At 33.6% G+C, this 18,579-nt stretch overlaps 3 protein-coding genes across 3 annotated transcripts; all 3 read right to left on the bottom strand.

The window, feature by feature from the left end:
• Positions 1-598: 598 nt before the first annotated feature.
• Positions 599-5,711, bottom strand: LOC124945038 (protein root UVB sensitive 5). Its single transcript, XM_047485403.1, has 15 exons — positions 5,492-5,711; positions 4,444-4,503; positions 4,070-4,221; positions 3,517-3,617; positions 3,052-3,110; positions 2,853-2,899; positions 2,703-2,781; positions 2,543-2,615; positions 2,053-2,142; positions 1,792-1,851; positions 1,592-1,705; positions 1,446-1,506; positions 1,243-1,364; positions 1,067-1,162; positions 599-993 (listed from the first exon to the last, which is right to left on the bottom strand). The coding sequence occupies exons 1-15, from the start codon at positions 5,650-5,652 to the stop codon at positions 739-741; spliced, it is 1,530 nt and encodes a 509-aa protein (XP_047341359.1). The 5' UTR covers positions 5,653-5,711; the 3' UTR covers positions 599-738.
• Positions 5,712-6,571: 860 nt separating this feature from the next.
• LOC124945039 (probable envelope ADP,ATP carrier protein, chloroplastic) lies at positions 6,572-9,732 on the bottom strand. Its single transcript, XM_047485405.1, has 9 exons — positions 9,331-9,732; positions 8,696-8,752; positions 8,557-8,619; positions 8,400-8,456; positions 8,233-8,316; positions 7,978-8,159; positions 7,710-7,879; positions 7,058-7,136; positions 6,572-6,957 (listed from the first exon to the last, which is right to left on the bottom strand). Exons 1-9 carry the CDS (start codon positions 9,679-9,681, stop codon positions 6,852-6,854), a joined length of 1,149 nt encoding a protein of 382 aa, XP_047341361.1. The 5' UTR covers positions 9,682-9,732; the 3' UTR covers positions 6,572-6,851.
• Positions 9,733-10,639: 907 nt separating this feature from the next.
• LOC124945037 (calcium-dependent protein kinase 13) lies at positions 10,640-16,677 on the bottom strand. Its single transcript, XM_047485402.1, has 7 exons — positions 15,765-16,677; positions 14,014-14,157; positions 13,257-13,409; positions 12,271-12,386; positions 12,019-12,186; positions 11,346-11,576; positions 10,640-11,163 (listed from the first exon to the last, which is right to left on the bottom strand). The coding sequence occupies exons 1-7, from the start codon at positions 16,396-16,398 to the stop codon at positions 11,014-11,016; spliced, it is 1,596 nt and encodes a 531-aa protein (XP_047341358.1). The 5' UTR covers positions 16,399-16,677; the 3' UTR covers positions 10,640-11,013.
• Between the last annotated feature and the right edge of the window lie 1,902 nt (positions 16,678-18,579).

The raw sequence follows: 18,579 nt of genomic DNA, 5'->3' as shown, positions 1-18,579 counted from the left end.
AATTATCTAACATTCTCTCTAAAATCTATCTATCTAGACAAATAATCAATTAATTGGGAAATTAAACAGGACATAGCAATTGGGAAAACAATTCAGTACAAGTTCTTACTGAAAGGTGGTGGTGGTGGTGGTGGTTGTATTGAAGATCATCTGACATGGCAGCCAGGATCTGATAGGGTTTTGACGACATGGGAAACTAGTAAAAGAATTGTTGTGTGCGAGGATTGGGACGATGTACTTATTCAGAAGATCATGGAAGAAGAAGACGAAACGATGCCTCTTATGCAAGAGGAAGAAGAAGAAGAGATTTCAAATGGTGCACCAGAAAAAGAAGAGGTTCTTATTAAAGAAACAACAGCAGCAGCAATGGAGGATGTTATTTCTAGGGCATCATCATCATATGGTGCTGCTAAGATGGTTGAAGAAGAACCAGAGGTAACTACTGCTTGACTAATTATTTCTCTTACTTCCATATGGTGCCAAGTAAGATGGTTGAGGAAGATCCAGAGGTCTACTATTACTAATACTAATACTAATACTAATACTAATATTAACACTACTGTCTGTTGCTTTAATTATTGACCTCTCTTCTTTTTCCTTCTGAATTATTATTATATATGGTTTCCCATGAATAACCATCAGAGTGACACTCCCTCCATTTGTTTCTATTACTATTATTGTGGATTTCAATTGTATTTTTACAATAATCTAAAGAAGAAAATAGTAAAAAAGAAGTCCTTACTTGCATGTGTCGGATTCCGATTCATCCAATTCTTCAATGAGAAACCCTTTAGGGATCTTAAGGTTGATTTTCTTAATATCCCATCCAGCAGACTCCAACTGCACAATAAAATCTCGAAAACCATCTTCCAATGCTAACAGGCTTTTCTCCAGCTTCTCGATCTCAATAGAATAACTTTCAATTTCTGTCTTATGGTATAGCCAATAAGCCTGCCAAACACTTCTCAAAACCGACTCTCCGGTTGCTCCTACCTAAGAGAATTTTCAACATGGTTTAATGTCTGCTTTCTTTTTAACCAGAAGCATTTGTCTCTGTTCTATATACCTTGAATGAAACAAACGCCTGAAATTCCGAGTTTTGTGATTTCTTGACGACAAGGATGTATTTCTCCTTTGTATATAACTCCACAAGTTTTTTCACCTATTTATGTCAAAATCTTCTTCATATGATCACAGGCCACAAACAAAATATGAATAGAGCAATTCAGAAACAGGTCATACCATGGAAACAGATTTCCCTTCACCATCTAGCATATCTTCAACTGACACACCAAAATCTATTCGCGGTTTCAAGAACCTTTGCCATGATAAGATGCTTTCTGATTTATTGCAATCAGAACAACCTGAAATACTACTTTACCAAAAGCATCAGCACTACCAATTTGAGGCAGAAACATAAAACAAGACAGAAAATTATTGCTTGCCTGGTACAGTATCATCCAAAATATGAGAACTCACAAGTACACGAGCGCGCTTGAGATTTATCTGGCAATCAAATGATACTCTAAATCAATTATAAAATACTAATTTTATGTTAAAAAAGAGAAGAACCCAACAGTATGATGTTTACATTGTCAAATTTGAGGACTGAAAGAGACTGATAACGCAACCAAAGGTGTAAAAGGCGCATGCCGAACCACGTAAATGTCAATATTGGGTATGAAGATGAGAGACCTGGTGTTGCCTGCATTTAATTTTGAGGCCGTCACCATGACATCCAGAAAGAGACCATTTTAAAAGAATACGAGAGATTCATTTAACATAACAGACCAGAATCCATACGCCGAGAGAAAGACCAAGCAACTGAGCAGATACTTCCCAGACCTCCTCCTTTACCAAGAAGAGAACAAGAATTTTGATGAGTGATTCTTCTCATCAATCAGCAGGAATTGATATTTTTAAGAAGACGTGACATTAAGAAAGTTATTGGCAAAGTTATAGTAACTTACAATTGGTAACTCTAGAATGTTATAGGTACAGATTTGTTGCACTTGACAAAGAAACACAGTACAAAGGAAGTAGGGAACATACCTTAGCTGCTACCTCCCCCAGATTTCCTGAGATTGCAAAGTGGCTTTGTATAACACGAAATGATGGATCTTTCAATCCTCTTGCCACAGCCTGACCCAAATAAAAATGAACTCAAAATAAAACTCTGATACTCTCCCTCTCTGTGTGTAAATCCAAAAGTAACATGGAAACTAGATCTTTGTCCCAACTCAAAAAGAAATCATCAATTCAGAAGTAATTATAATTTATCCAAATAATTTGGCCTTGTTTGATCTAGGGTTATTTGAATAACCAAGTGGTTATATCAAAGTAATTTCGATGTAGGTTATTGAAAATCAGATTATTTGGGTATAAAAAACATTAAGGATATATAAATAAGGATTTTGATTGATGAGTTGATTGTTTGGATAGTGGGTTATTTGAAATTAATCTCAAATAACCTACATCAAACAAGGCCCTGATAATCATATTGTGTCATAGAAGAACATAGATAAATCAGACTTTTACACACCTTAGTTAGATTCCCAAGCGATGCCAATGGAAAGAAATAAGTGGGATATAATTGTGTGGTCAGGTCAAATATGCTGCACACAACATTAGTCTGGTTAATTTTTTATATTATCAATAATAACTCCTTAAATCATTCTGAAACAAACTCTAATTTCATGGACCTTCCAGCACTTCCAATGAAGTCTGCATACATCCTCCATTGTTTTGGGTCATCATCGAAAAGATCACCAAATCGCCCACCTTCATATCACAAGTACTTATTTCCAATACCGTAATATTTTCGTCCCATATAAATAACAGATAGTTCCTACCAATAATCAAGCGGCCAATAGCACCAATGCCATCTTTTGAAACCCACCTACGTCACATTCAGAGGAACCAACAAGTCAATCCGTTTCTAATTCTCAAGATCAATAAAAGGCCTACACTCAGAAACTATCAAGGATGATGGTAACTGGAAAACAAGAAACAATGATATTGTGTCAGAAATTACAGGAATAAAACACCCACATAATGGCAGCAGAAGCAGCAGCTGCAGTAGTCCCTGAGAAAGATCCCACTCCAACAGCCTGCACTGATATTTTATCTCAACTGTGAGAAAATCTTGGTGTTGGCCTAGTTCACCAACAATTTGTGCCAGTTAGCACCAACATGGGATGTAATGAGAAAAAAATTATCAAGTATGAGAAAAACAAACAAACAGTTCTTTATATATGATAGTGCGTTAACAGGGATCAACACCAGCATAAACTTCTTATACTAGTTCAATAAAATATTTGTAGAATCAACTATGGAAGTAAAAACAAAATAAAATTTGAGGACATGAAATATTCTAATTCCAACCAAATTCCAACCAAAAAAGGAAATATGGAGATTGCCAGCTTAAATGGAAATAACAAAGCATAGTTCACTTGGTAAAATCTTTTCATGCTTACATACCATGCATGGTTAACATCCTGAGTTAGAGAGACGTGCCTTTAAGAGGCTTGACGTCACTAATGCGTGGCATATCCAGCCAGTGATATTGGTGGGAAACTGCAAGAACATGTACTCCAAATAATCATCTGAAACTGATCCTGCATAAAGACATTAAAAGATTTCTGCTTAACATGTTAGTGGCCATTTTCAGAAAACAAAAGGTAACATAATAATTGAACTAAACATTAATGACAACACTATATATAAGTAAAGAGTTTCTGCCTATATAACCACCCAATCAGAGACATCAGAAAGCATTGAATTAGCCTATATTAAATTGGCTAGTAACTGATTTAGCTCATCCATTCTGGATTTTGATATGATAGAAGCATGTAAGATTAAATAATGGAGATAAAATCCCCCATATATCACAGTCAAAATGAATAATTACAAGCCATTGCATTAACAACTGATATAGGCACTGTTTTCTCCTATTTGATATCCAAGGCTCTTAATTGATGAAAATTGGAACAAAATTCTAGTAATTATTATACATGCTTAGTAATCCAAAACAGATAGAGGTAAAACATAGGAGATCAACTTTGTTGACCTGGAAATCCAGCAGGCAAGAAGAAGACTTTGATGGAATCTGGTAGCCAAGATAATTCTACACCAAAAAGATGGAAACGCCTGGGGACCTTACTTTCAAAATTCTGTTTATCGAGAAAAGTTCTTAAATACGAGTTATTATCCATTGTATACCTGCATTAAGAATATGTGAAATCAAAAGTAATGAATGTCTTTGAGATCATACTTGTAATCAAGTAAGATTATCCACAACCTAGAACCAAATCCAAAACAAAGTCGGAAATTCAATGAACCATGAGAATCGATCACGATGGACTTGTAACAATTTCCTAAATCAGATTTTTGTTGTGACAAAGAAAAACACCAAAATTTGAAAAACTGAAAGAGAAATCAAACCTTTTATAAGTTCCATTAACATTCCTTTCCCTCAAAATCACATTTGAATCAATCCTCTTTCTGCAACATATAAAGCAAGCACCAAAAAAACATTTAGTGATACAAGCCATTACAAGAGATATTAAATTGCAAAAGCAAGAAGGTACTAATAGTAGGGTGTTTCAATCAGAAAGAAAGCCAAGTAGAGGATACTAACTTATTTAATAAAAGAGATTCTTAGGGATAATGAAGTTCTATAAAAAGTCAGATAATGAGGATATTCTAATTAGGCCAAAGTTGGAAGGACTATCTTTTGCACATCAAGTGCCTAGATGTATGCATCCCAAGCCAAGGAAATATGAATTAGCTTTTTCCGAACAAGAGGTATGACATGCTCTCAACGAGAGTTCAGACGGTTTTACTATGGAATTCTTTAAAGCAAGGTAACCGTTCTAAAGAATGACCTCATAAATGCTATGAATCATTTCATTATTAATACATCTTTTGAGAAGAGATTGAATTCTATGAAGATCGTGTTAATTATAAAGATCCTAGGTATGGTGAATCTAAAAACTTTCATCCTATTAGTCTTGTCTACTCTTTTTATAAAATTATTACCAAAATTCTGTCCAATCAGCTTGGTATGGTGCTTCCATATATCATATCATAAAATCAGAAGGCAACAAATACTTAATCCGGCTCTTATCACATAAATGCATGAAATCTGTTGGTAGAACTGGATCAGAGAGGACTTTTGTTAAGCTCAATATCGAAAAAGGCTAAAAAACGAATGACAGTAACTTATTCCAAATGATAGAACTAAAAACAAGGAACGAAATGTAAAATCCAATACCTAAAGTATGCATTCAGTACACTTCAAATAATTTGCACTCACTAACAGAAATAAGCTAATTAATTACAATTTAACATGATATTTACATATTTCAAACAAGATGAACGAACGAACAAGCAGTAGTGCGAATTCCATCACCAAATCAAACTAACCGTATACCTAAAGTGCTGAATAGTCTTATTATCCACAATAAAAATCGGTTAGGACATTTATTACCTTGTGCAATTCGGATCTTCATGAATTCCATCATCAGGTGGCTCAATCGGAGAGGAAGAAGAAGAGCAGAGGAAATGACGGTGCCGTAATATCTTCAGCCCCAAAATTCTCGGCGAATCAAAAGCAAATGAAGGCGAAGTGATTTGCAGAGATGACGGCATATTATTATTTCGAAGCTGGTTTGTTCTGTGCGGTGCAAGATTAGAATTCTATCTTATAAAACGGCCAACTGAAAGCCAAGGAAACTATATTTTCTTGTTTTTTTTTATCTTGATTTTAATAATTACTAATCATAACTTATTTATCAGGATTAAATTTATTTAGATGTATTTTCTTTGGAAAATTTGATGGAATGATCTAATAATTGCCTTAATTGTAAATGACCCCTTCCTATCTTTTCGACAAAAATAACATCGTCGCGTTACGAGATAGCAATCGCGTCGCGCGATAGCACGCTCGTCACGCGACGGAACACTTTACGAACTAGGGTTCCGTCGCGTAACGCGACGCAGCGTCGCGTTACGCGACATAGAGTAATAATATATACAGCACTCTTATACAGCACTTTCGTACAGTATCTACCTCATTTGAAAAGAAAGATAAAATGTTTTTCTCTTTATTATTTTTTTAAGATATATTTTCTCTTTCTTTACAAATAAAGTAGGTGCTGTATATATCATTACTCCGCGACAGAAATATTTTTGTCCGATAAATAGAAAATGGTCATTTACGCAATTTTTATTAGAAATTAATCATCTCCGTATTTAAGTCAATTATTAAAGTTATTTCATCAATTTTCCCCTTTCTTTTTATCTTCTTATGTTTATTTATTTTTCTTTCAATATTAAATTTATTTTTTATTTATTTTTCTTTCAATATTAAATTTATTTTATCCAGTAATTTAAGCATATTTTTCGAATAATACTCAACCCAAACTAATTCAATCCAAACCCAAACTAATTCAATCCAAACCCACCAAAATTTGAATTTCGAATTAATTTTTCTTACCAAACATTTTATACAATTGTTTTAAGCTATTCAATTTTTATTTTTTTTTTAATTTTGTAAACACCACCATTCAAATTGCATAATTTTTAAAGAAAAATATTAATGACAATAAACATTAAACATTACAAGTGTTGGAAAAGTGCCTCTGAAATTTTAATACAATCAAAATCTGAAGGTTTAAACCTAATATTTGCCATAACAAGGCCAAACTAACTCTCACATAGACTACTAAACTAAACACAGAAAAAAGAATCACCTCAACATAGACTAAAGCTCCATCTGAAAAGAAAATTAATTCTCGCAACTGCAAATCGTAAGAGATCTTTTTCTGTAAAAACTAACGCTGCTGCTGCTACTGCTGCTTAATCGTGTCTCGGTTTTCATTCATGATATTTTGATACTCCTTTTCACCAGCTGCAATCAGACTTTTGACAGTGTCGAAAGCAGTAAGTCTAATGCTGCATACAAAGGAAAACCAAAATAAAAATGTCACAAACTTTCACAAAACATATAACCAAAATCTTAAGATTCAGATAACACTATGCTTCAAACACAAACCTGCTGTTTGGTAGACTTTTCAAAGCATTGGGAATAAATCCCCTGTAAAGTCCTACTAAACCATCGCGTTCCACAATACCTTCAAAAGGCCAAGCTATTATTATTACCATAATAGATCAACAAATGCTCTCTCTACAGGAAATCAATCACACTTTTATCAAAAGGGTTTATCATTGTTTCTTCCACCCATTCTGTATTAAGTACTTATTATGAATTAACTTCTTTTGATAGCTTTTAACCCATTAGGGTAGTTGACGTAGAAATAGTCTTGTCGAGAAGACCAAATGTTACAGGTTCAATTCCCACTAAGAATCTTCCTAAAATTCAAAAAAAATAAAAATCATTTGATAGCTTTTATTCAAAACCACTTGATTATTTAGATTCATCTCAAATTAAAGCTACAAAATTCGGTAAGTATGAATGGCTTAACTCGATAATATATTAAGAGCTTACAACAGCCTAAATTTATAACCTTTGTAAATTTCGTCACTATAAAGGTAAAATAGCTTACATTTTATCAAAACCAGCTAACATATCAATTACGTCACTATAAAGGTAAAAGAGTTAATTTGATAGCATTTATTTTTCAGACTCATAACTAATTCAACAAATACTCAGCATTCATCACTTAATTTTCAGTCTAATAAAATACCTGAAAATGCATCGAAAATGGTATTGTATGGTGTACTCCTCATCTGCATTTGCCTTCGAACTGTATCGAGAGGATAACACATAAGTGTGGCCATAGTAGCCGACACCAAAGCTGTAACCAGTGAAGATTCAGTCCTCTTCCGATATTTCTCAGGCAATGCCTTCTTCACCCTAACATTATTAGCAGATTCAACCACAACCCAAAAAGAAAAAAGAAAATAAAAAAATCATCACCTCCAATAATCTTTTAGTAAAGTAAAAAAGCTCACAAGTCAAAAATGCAAAAGTTGACAGCAATATATGGTGCTATTCCAATAAGAGAAGGTCCAAGACCGTTATAAAAGGATGCAACTCCTTCCTCCTTTAGCATGTTCATAGAGACCTGAGACATTGTTCTGTAACCAGGCTCTACTGCCAAACGTAACCGTAAAACATCTAGTGGGTACGTAACCTGTAGTTGGAAATTTTTGTCATTAACATTATAAAATAGAGTTGACAAGTGAACATTGACCATAATTACTCACAAGGGTTGAGGTCATTCCAGCACAAGCACCAGCTGCAAGTCTTCCCATGACAGAGAGTTCACCATCCTTCCCCCTAAATAGTCTCTTTAAATTGAAATGTGAAGAAAAATCAAATTTCAAAGTGTTAAAATATCCTCTTTCCATAAAACCGATGATCGAGATTATACCTTGTAAGTTTCATAAGAAAAAAGCTGGACGGCACTATAAGGTATGACTCGCATCACCTTCAAAATTTTCATAAATACCACAATTTTTAATCATCTATTAATAAAATACATCAACTCAAAATGGAAACCACATTCAAAACTAAGGATTTAAAATAACCTGTGGAAGATTCCCTTTCCAGAAACCCTTAATCCCTTCGTCCTTTCCTATCAATGCAAATGCCTGCAATTTAAGTTCAAATCAGAATTAATGCGAAATGATGGTAGTAAATACTGATTTAAGTTGAAAAATTAACCACCTCAACAAGACTAATACCCTTCTTAGTTGCTTCTTGCCCAGCCCTCAATCCATGTGTCTACAAACAGAGAATCAAATGTACATGGTAAGGGTAACACAAACAAGATAGATGCCTATCCCTCCAAGAACAAACCGTGAACTGAATTCATTACTGAACTCTTAATATTCAGAACAAGATAAACACTGAAGGTCAATACAAAAAAAGGAAAAAATGTGGCCACAAGGACAATCACATAGCCCGCAAACAATCTTAACCATTTAACCAAATTTATTGTCTGACAGGCTCGAACCTAGGATCTCTCAAGGAGACTGGGATATCGACCTCTTGTTGCCGCTAAGCTAGAAGAGGGGATAAAAATGTGGTCAAAGGTTAGCCCGCAAACACACTCAACCATTTAACCAGGACTCACGGGCACTCTTGAATCTTGAAATCTTAATCTTGAAATCTTGACATACAAGATGAAAATGAATCTACAATCACATTTTTTCAAGAAACATTTTATTGTCACTACTACAAAGGACGCAAATGCATAAACTATTTTCCATAAATGCCAAGTTTCATTCAGAAAACCAAATTTCCCCAAACCAAATACGATGTAGATTTCAAGAGAAAGAAGAAAAGGGTTGTTATAAAACCTGCATAATAAGCTTGATACGGTCAAGAGGTGCAGTAACAGTCTTTGCCGCAGCACCAGCCATGGCACCGGCTGTAAAGAGTGCCAATTCTTTGGGAACCATAGAAGCAAAAGCGACTGGATGCTTCAAGAGTTGCGCCATTGTGGGTTCGAATTCTCTTTCTTCTCTCTTCTCCGTGAGTGAAATACAAGAAAAGGAACAAGTAGTGGGTTTGTTGTCTTTCCGCCATAGCTTTTTCTCGCCTATTGAATCTTGAAAACCGGATTCGAGAGTAGAAATGTCTCGCCATACCAAACAAGCTTTGTCAATTGTCATCTTTCTGGGTTTAGTTTTGACAGAGTAAAGGTCCATCACTCTTGAATTTGAGACCCAAGAAGATAAGGTGGGAAATTGTAGAGAGAAAAGTGAGGAAAGAGGGTTTTTATAAGGAGTGAAAATCGTGTTCTTGTCTTTCTTTATTATTAAAATCTCAATTTCATTTTAAAATCTTAATTTTTATAATACAATTTCATAATTATGCAAGTTTATTAACCTAGCCTCTTATTAGGATATGATATAAATTCAAAGTGAACCTAGTCACTACACATAATCTTTAATGTGGTAAAAATAAATTAATGTTTAAAAATGGTAAAACTGGTTAACTTAAATAAAGGTATAGATTTGATTCTAACTAAAAATATATGTGTCTTACATTATGATTCAATTATTATTAAGAATATTTTAAATTTAAGTGAAGATTCTATATATATATTTTAAATAAATTATAATAACCCTATTTATTAAATAATTTATTTTGTTATAACAATTTATTATTTGAATTATGATACAAATAAAATTTAAATTTGTTATATTTGTCTTTTATTTTATTTAAGAAATTACCCAACATTCATTACTTCAATTTTAATTTAATGCTGTCGAAGAAAAATTTGCTATATCAAAAATTACAATTTAACATATTAACAAAGTAATATTTTTTTTTTACCAAATGAAGCAAAATTAAAAATATAATTTGAATAACATTTAGAAAGAAAAAAAAGTGGTTAAATGGCTTTACAATAAGATAATATAGTGATTGTGTGGAACTGCAACAAATACCCAAAAAATAAGATAAAATCGTGTGTGTCAAATTGCAACAAATACCTGTTTCGAAATAGGATAAGATCGTGATTGGGTTTGAATTGCGACAAATACCCATTTCAAAATATGTTTCAACATTGTTGATCACGAGAGATGCTCGATTTTGTTGATATATCGAAAGATAGCTTTGTATGAAGTTAAAACAAAGAATGAATGAAATGAAGATGTGGACTTCAAAAGGATGGCTCATACACCCGCCAAACAAAACACTACCAAATCTCAATAATATTTCCTCAAGAACATGTTTCAACAAATACATAGTGTTCATCAATTTCACATTGTTGTCAATTGGGAAAAACAAAATACCTGGTCAGAAACAACACGAGGGAGAAGATATCGGATCATACAAATTTGCCTGTTTTCGTGATTACAGGGGGGCAGCAGTTAACACTTCTAGCATATATTTTTTTGGAAAGAGGGTAGATTATATATACTTTCACCTCTCCATAATAGCCAGCCAGGCAAACCGATAAAAGTGCGCCTACATATAATAATCACACCCGCGAGATGAAACATAGAACAAGTGAATAGAACTTACCACAGTTCTCATTCACTAGTCAATTTTACCGAACCATCTTTCACTAGCTTCAAGCTTAGGCTGTTGAATCTTCCTCTAGAGTAATGTCTAGAAGCCTTTCTCCAGTCAGTACCAGTTTTCATCATAGACGCAAATTCATCGTAGCTGATTTGACCATCCTGCATTTCATTAATAAAACTATGAGCTTGTTTGATGTAAGGTTATATATTTGGATATCCCACATCCATTAATCATAAAACACTGACTTTACCCAAATAACCCACGTTACATCAACTAAGTTTTTTCTTAAAAGAAAAAATATATTAACTTCTTGAAAAATTCCTATATATATGTTTCTTACCTTGTCCAAATCAACTTCTTGGAAGATGTCTCTTGCTACATCTGTACAGTCTTCTTCACCGTCTTCCATTAGGGCATCCCTGAGTTCATCTGGTTCTATGTAACCATTACCATTTTTATCAAAATAGGAGAAAGCCTTGTGAAGATGTTCATCATTGGCCATCCTTTGCATATGAAGGGAAACAGCTACGAACTCTCCATAATCCAATGTTCCTTTCTTACTTGTATCCACCTGTTATCAAAAGTCCAAATTGAGCCATTCATATTCAAAACAGTATAACCTTAAACAAATAGCTTTTTTATTCAAGTTAATTTCATAACTGTTATTTAAAATCACTTAATTAATTAATTAAATTCATCTCAAATTAAGCTAAGAATCTAGCTTAATTCGGTAAGTTATGAATGACTTTACTCGGTAATATAGTAAGAGTCTATAACCCCCGAAAATAATCAAATTATGTTAGTCTTGAAGTACTTTTCAGACATTAGCTCCATATTTATCAAATCAACTTCAAGTTACATAAGTACTTAAGATTCAGATATGTTCATTTGGTTTATTCATCATTTATTTTTCAGACTTGTTTTTCAGACACTTAACAATTATTTGGTTTAAGTTCATGTGAAAAAGGATAAATAGCCAACATCTAAAAGCATCAACCAGAAAAAGGGCTTACAGCTTCTATGAGCATTTGAACTTCAGACTCTGCAAGTTGTGAACCAAACTTTTCAAGACCAGCTTTTAGTTCTTCAACAGAGACAATACCATCATTATCAGTGTCTATTTTTGTGAAAGTATCTTTGATGTCTCCAATCTCTTCAACCGATAAGAAATCAGCAATAATCTGTACATATAAATACCATTTATAATGTTAATATTGCATAACAAAATTATGTTAAAAAGAATCAAGAGTAGATTGTCAACCAACCCTCAAAGCCTTTCTCTTGAATCTGTTCATCATGGAGAACTGCTTTAACCTTGACTTGACAACGTCACCAAGAGGAACATTCGAAGCTTTCTTCGCATTTTGAAGCCAAGTATGCTCTATAAGAGGATTCAATTAGTGTGCAACTTAATATACAAATGGATTGTTTGTGCTATTTGTTTGTGCTATTTGTTTGTGCAACGTAACTTTGTTTTTGCTACAGAATATGCACATACAAAGAGTGAGGGAGGGAGACACCAGCATGTAGTGAACAACTTTGTTTAAGTTGTAAATTTAATTCATATGCATTTTGAGGACTAAAATGTAATTATAACAACAATAATAAAGTAATAATTCAAATATCTGACAAGCATCACATGTCAAGATAGATAATATACCACTGGCAACAAGGGAAGAGAAATGCTTACCCTTTGAGTGGCATTTTGAAGGTAATAAACAAAGTAAAAGAAGTGCAACCAAATGACAAAGAGAAGGTTCTAAAAGTGTATTATGCATTCATTTAATATTCTTCCATTGAGAAAAACAAAATTTGGCCCATAATGCTTAACAAGCCCAAATGAGAGCTAGATCTTGTTTGATGTAGGGTTATTTGAAAAAAAAAAAATTGTTTCATGAAAAAGTGGATTATTTTGGGTTAAATTACTAAAATATCTTTTGTATATATTATTTAAAATGTTATAAAAAAATAAAGTCGGGGTAATTTGGTATTTTAGTTGATGATTTGAATAATTTGATTGATGATGGGATAAGGGGTAGTTTTGATTAAATCCAAATAACCTTTCATCAAACAAGGCCACCTAAACGCCATGGTGCCATGTTCTTTGGCCGTCACTAAATCCATGGTGCGTGATTTATTCTAAGATATCCTACAGGAGAATAAGACTAGAAAAACCTCACAACATTCATGCGAACTAACAAAGGATGAATATTTTCTTTTCTTTCGGAAAAAAAGTGAGATCTTAACTCACCAAGGACTTGTTTTGCTGTTAATCGGAGCTTTGGATCCGGTTCCAACATCTGCTGGACTAGACTCTTGGCACTCTCCGAAATATTTGGCCATGGTTCCCTTTTGAAATCAATTGTTCCACGAAGAATGGCCTGTGCAACCCCCTGTTCAGACTCTGACATAGCATAAGTTGTTTTAGAATGAGGAAGAGATTTATATACAGGACAATAGCATTAATGTTTAAAAAAGTGTCATTGAAGGGTGAAAACGTATGAGTATGCACATAATACAACCATGGAAGAAAGAATATACCATATCTTTTATAAGGGAATGGGAAGGGAAGAGAAGAGAAGAGAGGAGAGACGCAACACCCTCTTCCTTGCTTGGTTAGACAAAATAGAGAAGAGGCAATACACTGCCTCATCTTATTTGCATTGTTAAATAGGAGGGAGACAAAGTGTAAAAAGCTTCATTCTTTTCTAGAATTTCCACTTCTCCAATTTGAAGGAAAACAAAAGGAAACCAAATGTTTAAACATATTAACTATAAAAACACCCAAACAAGTAGATGGAAAGGGAGGGAGAACAAGGAGAGAATAAATGACCCAAATAGGAACTAAAACTCCTCTTCCCTTCTTTTCATTTTATCGTTTTCTTTTCTTCTCTTCTTTTCCATTCCCTAACGCTCCACTCTTCCTAACTAAACATGGATATTATTTATAGACTTATAGTTCACATAAAATCCATGTAAAGGAAAATCCACACTGTAGATATGCTTACCAGCCCAAAATGGAGGAACACCGCAGAGTAATATGTAGAGAATGACTCCTGCACTCCATATATCTATTTCTGGTCCATAGTTACGCTTGAGCACCTCAGGAGCCATGTAATATGGGCTTCCAACAATTTCAGAAAACCTTTCACCTACAGAAATCAAAGGAATTGGTGTGCCACATTAGAACCACATTTGTGAATGATTAGAGCAGGGGCAAACAAATATAATTCACAGATCTATCATGTTGTATGGTGCCATGTGTTATTTATATTATATAAGGACTATGGGCTATTTAATGGTTGTATTCTATAAGGCCCACATAGATATTAAAGTGTGGGTATATAAGTGGTAGAGATTATTAGGGTTAGATTATGAATGATGATATGAAGAGTATGTTCCCATCCCGTTTCGTCTAAGGAGTTGTATCATCCTAGAGATCTAGGATTTGTATAAGAAATGTAGGTGAGACTAAGAATGGCCTAAGCCTGAGAGAGATAATCCATATTCAATATTATTTCTTTCATTACCCTATATATAATATACTCTTGTCATTTATAAACTACTAACCCATTAACTTACTCAACAGTCTCAACTAACTACATACTATCCCAAATACTATATCATCTACTATTTATAAACAACTAACCCGCTAACTTAGTCAACTAACTACACGCTATCCTTATACTACTACTATTACTTACTACTTACTTCTGTTACACCTTGACTTCTTCATCAGAACCTATAATTGACATAACATCTCTAAATTAGGTTAGCTTGAATATTCCTGTAGACTCGAAATTATAAGCTTCTCAAGTTATGAACCCTCAATCAGACTTGCTTTTGTAGAATGGATGTGGACAAAATATGAATTCAGAGTTGAATATCCATCTTTGTCAGCTGTGTCATGCTATAATGAGGAAAATTAACACCAGATATATTATTAAGATGAACTTATGAGTGATACAGATTGGCCAAAACGTGAAATCGCCTTTTATGGGTGAACTATAGTGCCACACTTCATATACACCAACAAGATTACATTTTGGAGTTGATTTCTTCACCAAAACCAATAGTTAGCCTAACATTTTCGGATTAGGTAAGCTTAGACATTTCCAATCCTATAGACTCAAGATTATAGTATCTGGAATTTTGCTCTAGATATGTACCCTCAGTTAGACTTGCTTTCCTAGAATGGGTGTGTTCAAATTACGAACTAATACTTGAGTATCTATGTTGGTCAACTGCATCATGCTGCAAAATGAGGTTAGCACTAGATACATTATGAGGATAAATCATATGAGTGAAACAGAGAGACTAAAATGTAAAATATCTTTTTACTCTGATTGACATTGGCAACACTTCATGTATGACTGACATTTCCTGACTTCTTTTCCAAACATAGACAATGAACATGGTCTTTTCCAACTTACTAGTTACGGAAAGAGAAATTATGGTGATTACATTGAAATGTGCTTCCCGATCTGATTTTGGAAACAAAGTTTCTATTTTCCAGTTTGAGTCCAACTTCCTACAAGTTAAAGCCTGCATTGGTTCCCTGATCCATTATGAAGTAATTCCAAATTGGAAACAAAAGATTCTTCAATATCTCAACTTTAATACAGATGCAACTCATTTCTATTATGTTTGGCATCAACACCAAACCCAATAAAGACATAGAACATTAAGCATACCTAAACTCTGAAATCAAACAAAAACATGAAAATTAACACCTAAAGAAGAGTTAAAAAATACTAACCAGGCTTAAAGAATATAGACAATCCAAAATCAATAGCTTTAAGTGGTGAATTCTCCTTCTTATTCGCAAATAGAAAATTTTCCGGCTTCAAATCCCTATGAATCACCCCATGTTTATGACAAAGCTGAACAACCTCAACAATCGTCCGAGTAACAGCAGCAGCAGCTCGTTCAGTATAATGACCACGAGCCACAATTCGATCAAACAACTCACCTCCCTCACACAATTCCATCACCAAATGAACAGCATTCTCATCCTCACACGCCTCTTTCAAAGTCACAATACTAGAATTCTTAGGCAAATGTTTCATAATCGCTACCTCTCTCTTCACATCCTCCACATCCACAGCCGTCCGAAGCTTCCTCTTCGAAATCGACTTACAAGCAAGTAACTCTCTCGTATCACGTTCGATACAGAGATAAGTAACACCGAATTCGCCTCGACCAAGCTCTCTATCTACTAAATACTTCTCCTCAATGTTCTCCTTGGGAACATCTGCTAGAACTGTAATAGTCTTTTTACCGCTAGTAACTCCACCGGACTTGTCTTTCCGACCGTCTCCGTGACCGGAGTAGTTTGATGACTTGACATCTTCTCTGGCGACAGAAGCTGGAGATCTGCAACAGTTCCCCATTGGAGTGATCTGATTAGTTGTAACAAAGAGAATAATGTATCAAAACCCTAGCTAACTACAGCTAGCTAGTCTTTTTCACATAGGATTACTTCACAGTAACATTTCAGAGAGAGAAAAGGATCCGGAAATTTAGAGAGAGAGTATGTATGACTGACTGTAAGTCTGATTCAGCAAGTGCGTAATCAAACTGTTTGCAGTAGGAAGAAGAAGAAAGCACTTTGCTTTGCTTTGCTTTGCTTTTGGAGAGAGAAAGAGGAGAGAGAAAGGGGAGAGAGAGAGCTTTCACTTAGTTATTACTTATCTTCTGTTTCAAAAGGGAACTTCATTTGGAATCAATTATTCCTATAAATAAATATATATGTAATGTGAACCCACGAGTTATTTGTCGGCCGGCCCAATGTTCTCAACGGTCGGTAAACGGGACGGTTTAATTTTACTAAGATGTAATTATTTTATTTTAATTTACAGGGATTTTGAGATAATAAAATTGTTATGACATGAGATTGAATATCATTAATATTACTATAATAAGATTTATATTGTAATTATATTATTATATGGCCCGCATTGAAGTAGTACAAATGGTTAGAGAGAAAAAAACTTTAGGACTTGTTTGAGTTTATGATTTTTTGGGGTTTTTACCCAAACATATATGTTACAAGAAAAATCAGTTTTTAAATTATTATGATCAAAATATCCCTAATAAAATATATTTTTTATTAATATAAAATAAAATATTGAAGTAAAAGATAATTTTGGTATTTAAATTTATAAAATAATTATTAGATAAATGATATGATTAAGAATGTGCAAATGGGTAAATTCAACTCATATTCGACTCAAATTAAATTTAGTCAACTAATTAATCATCTTATATTAATGAATAATATGAGTTAGGTATGGATTGGATTGGGTAATCCAAACTAAATTTTAGTTTGTAACACATTTATTACTTTTTTTCACTCGTTTAATATTTAACAAGTTTTTGTCCCAGCCAATACATTTTAATTCGTTTAACAATTATTTAATTCGTTTAACAATTATTTAATTCGTTTAACAATTATTTAATTCGTTTTACATAATTTAATACGTTTTTTTACTTATTCAACACGTTTTTAACTGGTTTAACTAATATTTGATTCGTTTAACTTGTTTTGACTCATTTAATGCGATTTTAGTTTTAACAAGTATGTAACTCGTTTTAATGCATACATACATAGGATCAAATTGCATGAAGTTCGAAAAGTGATCAGAAGAGATAAATCTATAGAGTAGACCAAAGGAAATAACCTAAATTTGGTTCAAGCTTTGAAACATTTCAGCCCACATGTACAATGCTGAAGCAATTAGTCATTTTATAAGTACAATTTTTGTGATTGATGACGCTTAAAACCATTATGTATGGACCCAATAACTGAAGGAGAAGAGTACTTGTCCTTTGCTAGAATTAGCATTGAAGTGCATCTTATTAGTGTTCTGCCAATGAAAATGAGAATTGTTGACAGAAAATGAAGCAAAATGTCATGGAGATCTCTTATGAATTGAAACCAAAGAGGTGTGCTTTTGTAACACTTTCCTGCACAATAAATGTGATAAAGCCAAAGAAAAATAGAAAAACAAAAAACAAAAAACCAATAAGTAGAAAAGAAAAAGAAGGAAACAGATGAGGCTAAACTCAAAGATCAAACAAATGTAGAAGGGGGTAAGAATGATTCTGGGAAAAAGGAAAAAAGTGAAGGAAAGAAAGTAAAAGGAATCAATGTGAGGAGGAAAAAAAAATTTCTATAATGCGAAGGATCAAGATGGAAATGGAAGATGAACCTCAAGTTGTTGTTGAGGAAACTCAAATTGAAGATACCCAGAATTTCAAAGCTGAAACAGAAAATTCTAAAGCCGATAAAGAAGATTCCAAAACCAACGTGGAGTCTGAAGCTGAAGTCAAAGATAAGGAAGACAAGAACACAGAAATTCAAGTTGAAGATAACAAAGATAAAACCCTAAAATTCTCAGAAACAATTCTTTCTATCAAATCAGAACGGACTCGTAAGAAGGGGGTAAGAATGATTCTGGGAAAAAGGAAAAAAGTGAAGGAAAGAAAGTAAAGGGAATCAATGTGAGGAGGAAAAAAAATTTCTATAATGCGAAGGATCAAGATGGAAATGGAAGATGAACCTCAAGTTG

Source organism: Impatiens glandulifera, chromosome 7, assembly GCF_907164915.1.
Source record: "Impatiens glandulifera chromosome 7, dImpGla2.1, whole genome shotgun sequence".
NCBI classification, from domain to species: Eukaryota; Viridiplantae; Streptophyta; class Magnoliopsida; order Ericales; family Balsaminaceae; genus Impatiens; species Impatiens glandulifera.
Note: the sequence above shows the minus strand (reverse complement) of the source record. Positions and strands in the feature narration are given on the sequence as shown.